Below are 9,980 nucleotides of genomic sequence, written 5' to 3' on the forward strand. Positions count from 1 at the left end.
CTATGTGTCTTTCTTGAATTTTCACATGGACTATTGTGCCAACATACAGTGTAAAAATATTAGTTATTAACTAGGATGTTAATGAAGCCTTCCTCACCTAAGAATATCAGGCTGCTGAATTCAAAATGTCAGAGATGTAAATGCCCTCTGCCTCATCACCACCACCCTCCAGCAGGGCCCACTTCAAGATATCACAGGGGCGAGTTGGGGAAGAGGTGTAATTAGGCTAATTGGAACCTATTGTTCTGCTCTGGAGGGCCAAACCTAGCAGCCTTAGGGAATGTTAGTGCCTCAAAATCACTGGGGGATGGTGTCCTCTTTAACCTCAAAAGCAGAGACAGTGAATCTATACTGTTTCTCCCCTTCTTTGTTTTCCACCTCTCCTCCCCAATTTAATTGTGGTACCTTAAAAACTGACTTTTCCTGTGCGTTTGTTTCTTAACAGTTGCGAGAAACAATCAGCGCTGGCAAAGGTGTGACTTCAGCTATTGACCTGTGTCGTTACCATGGAAACAAGGCACTGGAGGCCCTGGAGAGCTTTCCTCCCTCGGAGGCCAGAACTGCTTTAGAAAACATTGTGTTTGCTGTGACCAGATTTTCGTGACACCAAATTAAAAAGACTACTGTTCGTTAGCTGAAAAAAACTGGGGAATGAGGTGATCGGGAGAGCTTTCATGATGAAAGATCTAAATGTGTTAATGACTTTAACAACATATACATTTTTTTTCTTTTTACCACACTGCTAAATGAATACTGCCTTCTTTTTGGAACTGCTACAAACAAAATTAGAAGAAAAAAGGTCAAGCAGTTTTCAGTTGTCACGCCACAAGCACACTTGAGGCTTCAGTAGCAGAAATAATTAATGAGATTCGCTCCTGTGACCTCAGCAAATGGACAGGAAATAAGTCCTTATTGATTGGACTGAGCCAGGGATGGCGCCAGGGCGGTGGCCTGTGGTTTTCCTTCTAGAGAGGACAGGGCAAACTGGAAGCTGCAGGTGTCAAGAGAAACACTATCAATGCCAGCCAGGGAGGACTGTCAAATCAAAAGCCAGTGACCAATTTTTCATAACGGAGGGTAGTTTAATGATTAAGAAAAAAAAACATGCTTTGTCTTCTTGCAATTATGTCTTTGTATTTTATAGATGCAGTATGGATATACTTCGTGCTTCTTGGGTTCTGTAAGATTTTGGGGGGGAAACTGCTGAAAAAATAAGGCCAAATAATTGAAGTAGGAGATTAAAATGTTATCAAATGTTAACTTGGTTATAGTAGGAATTGCCTGTTTTTCTTTCTGGAAGACCAGATTTTTTCAAACGCATTTCAAAGAACCAAACTTTTTTTTTTTTCCAAGCTGAACAGGATGCTTCTTTTTTTCAAGTAAATGTATTCATTTGTAATACGTTGGTGTAGAGAATACCTTTAATTTTTACAAGTGTCAGATATATAATTGTTGTACTGGGGAATTCATTGGTGATTTTTTTTTTTAGCCTCAGAGTGTCAGATTTTGGTCTTGAACCACAGACATCCAATTACAGAAAGAATATAAGCAATCTCACAGGCCTGCAATTGGACACTGTCTCTCTGTGGTTCATAGGAGATGATTTTTGAGGTTTGCATGCATGCAATATGAGAACACCGTTGACAAGAAGGCTGAGTTTACATAAATGATCTAGATTGAGACTCAGCTACCTTTCTTCCTTATGTGGTGTAATTACAGCCCTATCTGGAGACAGCGAACACAGCAAACAGATTTTATTACCTAGTTCACTCAAACACTAAGTAAAGTCACTTTAGTTAAATTCCTTCTTCAAAAGTTACAAAACCGTTTTATCAGGACCCATCATGTGGCATGCAATGAAAAGAAAATGTAAGCTACAGAGGTTAAGGTATTGTATTTTGAAATATTTTTAAGCGTACTTGAAATGTTGTAATTGTACAGTTTATGCTATTACAATTTGAAGGCCTATAGATTTAGCTGAAGAGAACACTCCACTCTTCTGTTTGAAATGCCTTTTCTCACAGAAATTGGCTTAATTAGTAACTATGGTTAGATGCTTTAGATCAGACTAGGTTTTAATCATTAACTTCCACAAAGGAGGAGTCATGCTTTATGTTCTCTGGATGAGCAGGAACTTCAGCAAGCTGTAGGTTTTATTAAGCAGATGGTCAGGTACTATGGAACACAAGGCAGGATTCTAGGGCTCTTCTAGTTCTGGTTTAGCACCTGGTTCGCTGTGTGACCTTGAACAAGTCACTTCCCTGTGAGCCTCAGTTTCCACATTTGTAAAATAAGGTTAAACAAGAGAATATATGAGGTCCTCTCCAGCTTTGTTTTATTTTCTAAAAGTTTGCCATTTCTGACTCTCTAGATAACAAAGATGCTATGTGAAATTCAGGGAACAGGGAAGGTGAAACACAAAGAGAGGCTATGAAGGAAAGCATAAAACTTAATGGCAGACTTCTTGCCAAGCTGCCTCACAGGTGACCTAAAGAATTCCCAGCTCTCCTTTGTATGGCTTATAATCCTGGACTCTTTGTTTCAACACCCGCCTTTCTGCTTTCTTTGGAACATTTCCTACCTCCCTTTCATCTTCCCAGCTGCCTTCCAGGCCTCTGTTCCCTCTCCTGTGCCCTGCTGTCTGTCCGGCTCCCTGGGAGCAACAGCCCTGCCCTCACTGTTGAGTGACAGCTCTGCTTTTGTTAAACCTAATACGCTGGCTAAGTCAGTCTAAAGTATTAAATACTGATAGTCTTCTCCGTACCCCTTCTTCAGGGATATTTATTTATTAATTCATTTTAAGCCCTTATAATTTCAGACAATCTCTAGGGAGAAATTTGGGGGCAGCAAGACGTGCTTAATTACACCTTTTGGCCTACTGCCTGAGTGCTGCCAGGGAAGGTACTGACAAGGCAGAGTTAGTGACCTTAGAATGTCTCCTCCTTTACCCCCTCTGCATCACTCTCCACCCCCAGTTTCTTGCTAGAGTGAAGAATTCATTCATTAACCATTGTCCCTCTTCCCCCCCACCTGGACCTGCAAACCTCACTCACTTCAGGCCCCTGAGCCCACCTGCACTCTCCTTCCTCCCTATCAGTCCTTTCTTCAAGTAAGGGCTCTGCGTGTATACCAGGCACTCTGCTAAGGGCCTTAACAGTACTGTCTTGTTCGAACCCCACAACCACTCTCTGGGGGTAAGACTTAATCCCCCATTTATAGATGCAGGAGCCAGCAGAAAGGACTGCCTCTGACAGACTGGCTTGCCTTCACACGCCATCTCCCCACTTTAGAGTCATTCCAGACAGCACCGCTTTCTCTCTTCCTTTGCTTCTCTCTCCAGATAAGACTCTACTCCTTTCCAAAGATCTCGAGCCTTCAGCCTCCTGTCTCCCTCATGTCCCTATTCTTGAGCCTTGTGTTTCCCCTGCTGGCTATGAATGGGCTCAGTTCTCCCCTAAATGACATCCCTCACTTCCCCTATTTATCCTTCCACCTCTACTTTTTTCTTCCTAGCATTAGCAGCACACCGTCTTACAGGCTACTAACTCCTTAACCCTGGCAATTGGTTATTCACTACATTCACTGCCGGGTCCCCACCATCTAGACCAGCGCCAGCACTGTAGACACTCAAAGACTACTTGTTCAACAAATCTATCGGGTCTCACGGCACTACTCCACTGAGATGCCTTCTTCTCGTTCACAGATGGTGACCTCACTGTGAAGTTTACCAGACGTCCCCCTGCATGCAGACTTCCCCACAGCATTTCACCTTGCTAATGCAGCTTCCGCCCTCACCCCCACAGCACCTGTGACCCACTTCCCCTCTTCTCTGACTACCCTTCCTTTTGTGTCTCACACATCTCTCTCTTAGTCCCACCTCTAGAGACATTCTTTTATAAATTTTTAAATTATATTTCCCGAGGAACTACAAAGCCGTTTCCTGTGCCACTAAGTCATCTTCTTTTGAATTCCCCAACTTAGAAAAACTGTTTCTAAAAAACGGTGTCAATTAGATATTGATTAGATAGTGAGTTATTTGCCATTCACTATTAGTTACTTTGAAAGAAGATAAGGATTATGACTATCATTAAACTTTGTTGTGAGTTTTACTTGATGACAACACTAAATCCTCTTCATGTTTTCTTATATAATGTGGTAACCCAGTCACACCTAAAAATAAGTGATCAGTGACATTGTGTGCCTGGTCCAGGTCTTGTTCTCTAATGTTTGAGACTTTCTCTTACCTATGCCAATGGTATTGCTATGGCCCAGCATGCAGGTGAAACCTACAGACTTGGGGTAAAGGACATATACATTAGTGCAAAATGCTCCAAAAAGATGTACACGTTTTTTAAGGCCCAGTACCTACAACATTCTGGTCACTCAGGTGACCAGAAAGTAATCTGAATAACCCGTGATTATCTTTCAATACCTGAAAAGTTGCTGTAACATAGATCTCTTTGGGCAAGTGGCTTTGGGGGAATTGTGTTTACTCAACAAAATTGCAGCTAAAGGCTACTTCTTTTTCTTTCTCTCTTTTTTAAGACTTAACTAGGAATTCCCTAGCAGTCCAGTGGTTAGGACTTGGTGCTTTCACTGCCATGGCCTGGGTTCAATCCCTGGTCAGGGAACTAGGATCCTGTAAGCCACATGGCGCAGCCAAAAAAAAATAAAAGACTAACTAAACAGCAGGTCCATCACAGACAAGGAGAACGTTGCTTTCAGAAAACTCTTTTCACGTTCCTTCCTAGAGCTCTTAGATTCAGGAAGATTCTTTCCTGCCCCTTCATTTGTCTTCCCACTGTGAAATCCTGTTGTTAAGATCTCACCTTTCTGACCAATAGAAGTTCCAGGATTTATCTTTAGAATCTAATGACTGCCTCTCAATCTGGAGAAGGCATGCCACACCTTTGCTAAGACTCAAAAGGGCAGAGATGGATTGGGTTGACTTTTTAATCTATTTGTGAGGACACAATTGTCACTCCATTGTTATTAATAGTTTCCATTATTGTTAATCACCTTTTAGTAATAATAAAGCTATTTGCACTTTCTTTCTTTTTAAAACACAAAGCAATCTAACAAGACTGTCATTTACCTCTTTCTCCATTTCCTACCATCACTCTTAATCCCTTCTCAAATTAACTGTTTTATTTTTTCAGAAGGGATCCTGCCTTTACATTAAGGAGATAACATACTTTTGAAAAAGAAGGTCACCTGGGGAGAACCCAGTGTGGCCAGAACTGGCAGTGGTGTCCACCCCTCCCTTTAGCTTCCCCACCTGCCCTTGGGGCGCTGAAGTGCTAGGTTTTAGGCCTCCACTGGTGGAGGAATATTCTTGCTAGATATGTATTTCTTACTCTTCCGTAGAAAGAGAAATTTTCTCAGGCTTTCATTCCTTTTCTTTCTTTTTATAGATGCTGATTCCATCTTCATGGAGAAGCTCTATCAGCTTTCTTTCAATGTGATCTACTCACTTCTAAGACTGATAGTATACCGGTCACTGTGCATCCTGAGCAGATGAGTAGGCTCCCCACTGCCTTGACTGTTGTTGGGAAGATTTCACTTTTTGATGCATTTAAGTAAATAAACACTTCTAAAGAAATTTTGGAAAGTAGAAAAAAATTACTCTCAGTCTCACCATGCTCACATAATCAGTATCACCATTTCATTTGTATTTAATCCAGCCTTTTCTGCTATGCCTATCTTTTTTGCATGGTTGTAATTATAGTATAAACTCAACTTTGGGTCCTGCTGTTTTTACATAATACATCATAAACATTTTTTCATGGTGCTGCAGTCTTCATAACCACTATTGATAAGTAGCTTAAATTCTAAACAAGGTATATTGAATTTTTATTCCTGATTGGTTTCTCTGGGATAAATGGGTATACGGTAAATACTCATAAGTCAACATCCCAACCTGCTACTAAGAAAGTCTTTGTCTTGGAAAAATAGTGCCCCTGCAGGTTCTCCACAGCAGCAAGTTAAAACTGTGAAATAAATTCCCTTAAAATTCTTTAGCCTGAATGATTAATCTTTTCAGTTGGTGGTTCCCATTCCTTCGAGACAATGCTCAAAATGGATTCACATCTCAATGTATTTTCCTCTTGCTTCACTGCAAGTTCTCAGCCAGCCACACTTCAGTAGGATAACTTCTTTCTTCCCACTGAGGTTCACAATCTCCTAGGACGGGAAAGGCCCTCAGGCAGTTGTGTTAGGTTCTGCTCTTGGCCAAAGCCAAGGAGAAACCATTTTCTAAGAGTTGAGGAGCCGTCTTTCCTTCTTCAAGGACTTGGGAGAAGAGGACTCTAGAAACTCCTAGGGTTTGTTTGAAGGGAAACAAAATACCTTTATCTGACTCAAATCTTTCATGCTATAACAGTATGAGTTTATTGTGTTTTGCTATTGTCTTCTTTTGTTTGGATCTTTCTTTTTTTGTAAGCCTTCAAATGAAGGAGAAAACAGCATCATCCTCAAAGAATTAAGCTACACTTGCCACCTTTCCTCCCTTTTGTTTGGATCTTTCTTTTTTTGTAAGCCTTCAAATGAAGGAGAAAACAGCATCATCCTCAAAGAATTAAGCTACACTTGCCACCTTTCCTTCCTTAAATTAATCATCATAACTTTCCTATTCGCATTACTTCTCACTTGTCACATTTCAATGAAGTCTCCCTGCCTGTCCTCCTCCCTCATATCATGAGTTGCACAGTTACTTAAACTTACTTGTGTATGTGGAATACGATCAATTAATTGTGAGCTTCCTAATTGCTGCCTGTTTATGCAGTTCTGTACTTTTCTTTCCTTTTATTCTTCTTTTTTTGAAGATTTAGAATTGCTTTAGATGCATTTTCAAAAGCAGCTTTATTGAAGTATAGCTTACATATCATAAAATTCATCTAGTTTAAGTATACAATTCAATGCTTTTTTAATAAATTTACAAAGTTGTGCAAGCATCACTACAATTCAGTTTTAAAGATCCCTTGTGCACATTTGCAGTCAACACCTGCTCCCACCCTCAATCCTAGGCAGCCACTAATCTACTCTCTGTTGCTATAGATTTGCCTTCTCTGGACATTTTATATAAATGGAGTTTTACAGTACTTAGTCTTTTGAATCTGGTTTCTGTCACTTAGCATAATGTTTTTGAGGTTTATGTATGTTATGGAATTAATCATTATTTCATTCCTTTATATTGCTAAATAATATTCCATCGAACAGATATATTATATTCATTTATCCCTTTACCAGTTGATTGGCATTTGGGTTGTTTCTACTGTTGACCTATTACTAATAATGCTGTTGTGAATATTCACGTACAAGCTGTTATGTGGACATAAGTTTTCATTTCTCCTGAGTAGATCCTCAGGAGTAAAATTTATAATAAATTTATGTTTAACCTGTTAGAAATTGCCAGACCGTTTTCCAAAGTGACTGTATCATTTACCTTTCCAACACATGTGGGTTCCAAATTTTTCACATCCTTGCTAACTCTTGGTATTCCCTTTTAAAAATATATATTTATTTATTTTTCTTTTATTATTGCTATTTTTTTTTGGTTGTGTCGGGTCTTAGTTGTGGCACACAAGATCTTTCCTTGCGGTGTGTGGGCTCAGTAGTTGTGGCGCGCGGGCTTAGTGGCCTCGCGGCATGTGGGATCTCAGTTCCCTGACCAGGGATCAGACCTGTGCATCCCATGCATTGCAAGGCGGATTCTTTACCACTGGACCACCAGGGAAGTCCCCGGTATTCCATTTTTTATTATAGCTATTCTAGTAGGAATGAGACTGTATCTCATTGTGATTTGTATTTGCATTTTCCTAATGACTAATGATGTTAAGCATCGTCTCATGAGCATGTTAGTCATTTATATATCTTCTTTGGCGAAATGTCTGTTCAGATCTTTTGCCTATTTCTTAATTGGGTTGTTTGTCTTATTGAGATATAAGCATTCTTTATATATTCTGAATATAGTCCTTTATCTGCTATATGGTGTGCAAATATTTGCTCCCAATCTATAGCTTAAATTCATTTTCATAATGGTTCCTTTTGAAGCGCAAAAGTCTTTAATTTTGATGAAGTCCAATTTATCGATTTCTTCTTCTATAGATCATGCTTTCAGTGTCATATCTAAGTAACCTTTGCCTAACCCAAAGTCACAAAGATTTTCTCCAATGTTCTTTTCTCAAAGTTGTATAGTTTTAGCTCTTACATTTAGGTCTATGATCCCTTTTTAGTTAACTTTTGTATAAAGTGTGAGGTCAAGGTTTAAATCGGGTATCTCATCCTCAGCACTATTGACACATTGGGCTGGGTCATTCTTTGTTGTGGGGTTGCCCTGTGCATTGCTGGATGTTCAGCAGCATCTCTGGTGTATACCCATTAAATGCCAGTAGCACGCCAACCCCAGCTGCGACAACCAGAATTGTCTCTAGACATTGCCAAAAGTTCCCTGCCTTTGGGAAGCCAAAATCTCCCCCATTGAAAACCACTGGACTAAATTAATTTTTTTTTGTATGTGGATATCCAGCTGTTCTAGAACCATTTGTTGAAAAGACTATTCTTTCCTCCTCTGAGTTGCCTTAGCAACTTTGTAGAAAATCAGTCGACCCTAAATACAAGAGTCTGTTTCTGTCAATTCTGTTCCATTGATTTCTATGTCTGTCCTTATGCCAGAACCACACTTCCTTGATTACTATAGCTTTATTTTCATTTACTTGTTTGTTTATTTATTGGCTGCGTTGGGTCTTCGTTGCTGTGCGCAGGCTTTTTCTAGTTGTGGCGAGCGGGGGCTACTCTTCGTTGCGGTGCATGGACTTCTCATTGCGATGGCTTCTCTTGTTACGGAGCACGGGCTCTAGGTGCGCGGGCTTCAGTAGTTGTGGCTCGCGGGCTCTAGAGCGCAGGCTCAGTAGCTGTGGCACACAGGCTTAGTTGCCCTGCGGCATGTGGGATCTTCCTGGACCAGGGCTCGAACCCATGTCCCCTGCGTTGGCAGGTGGATTCTTAACCACTGCGCCACCAGGGAAGCCCGATTACTACAGTTTTATATTAAATTTTATAATTGGGAAGTAGAAGTCCTCCAGCTTATTTTTTTATTAAACTTTTAATTTTGAGGTAATTATAGATTCACAAGTAGTTGTAAGAAATAATACAGAGAGATTCTAGGTACCCTTTACAATTTTCCCCAATGGTATCATCTTGTAAAACTATAGGACAAGATCACAACCAGAATGTTGACGTTGATACAGTCCATCAATCTTATTCAGATTTCCCCATTTACACTTGTAGTTCTTCTTTTACGGAATTGTTTTGGCCACTCTGGATCCTTTGCATTTCTATAAAAATTTTAGGATCAGCTTGTAAATTTCTACAAAAGAGCCTGCTGGGATTTTGATAGGGACTGCATTGAATATATTGATCTAATTTTGGATAATTGCCATTTTAACGATATTAATCTTCTAATCCATGAATCACGATTTTCTTTTTTTTTATTGTGGTAATATATATATATGTATAGCATAATATGTGCTATTTTAGTAATTTTAAGTGTACAATTTAGTGACATTAATTATATTCACTCTGTTGTGCAGGCATCACCACTATTTCTGTAACTTTTCCATAACCCCAAATGGAAACCATGCTTTTCTTTAACAGCAGTACTGTAATTGCCAACTTACTAGTTACCGTATGGTCTTCTGTAGCCCCAAAAGTTCTTTTTCAAATCAGTAATTTAATACCAAACCCTGAATCCCAGGGAATCCTGGTACTTGTCTTTGGAATAATATAGACAGACTCTTTGTTAAGAAATTGGGCTTTAGGGACTTCCATGGTGGTCCAGGGATTAAGACTCCAAGCTTCCATTGCAGGGGACACGGGTTCAATCCCTGGTCCGGGAACTAAGATCCTACATGCTGCATGGTGCAGCCAAAAAAAACCAAACAAACAAGAAATTAGGCTTTAGAGTCTTCAAATCCCAGCTC

The 9,980-nt window shown here is 39.9% G+C and overlaps 1 protein-coding gene across 2 annotated transcripts in view; it reads left to right on the forward strand.

The window, feature by feature from the left end:
- The window catches only part of PDSS2 (decaprenyl diphosphate synthase subunit 2), a 257,101-nt gene extending 252,583 nt beyond the window's left edge, over nt 1–4,518 (forward strand). For both annotated transcript variants that reach the window (XM_027089390.1, XM_027089396.1), the window contains one exon: nt 446–4,518. In XM_027089390.1, the coding sequence (XP_026945191.1) occupies nt 446–604 (159 nt within the window). In that variant the 3' untranslated portion in view covers nt 605–4,518. The remainder of the gene's footprint in view (nt 1–445) is intronic.
- Nucleotides 4,519–9,980: the final 5,462 nt, after the last annotated feature.

This window comes from Aethalodelphis obliquidens, unplaced genomic scaffold, assembly GCF_003676395.1.
Source record: "Aethalodelphis obliquidens isolate GAN/ISIS:26980383/991018 unplaced genomic scaffold, ASM367639v1 scaffold3, whole genome shotgun sequence".
NCBI lineage: Eukaryota > Metazoa > Chordata > Mammalia > Artiodactyla > Delphinidae > Aethalodelphis > Aethalodelphis obliquidens.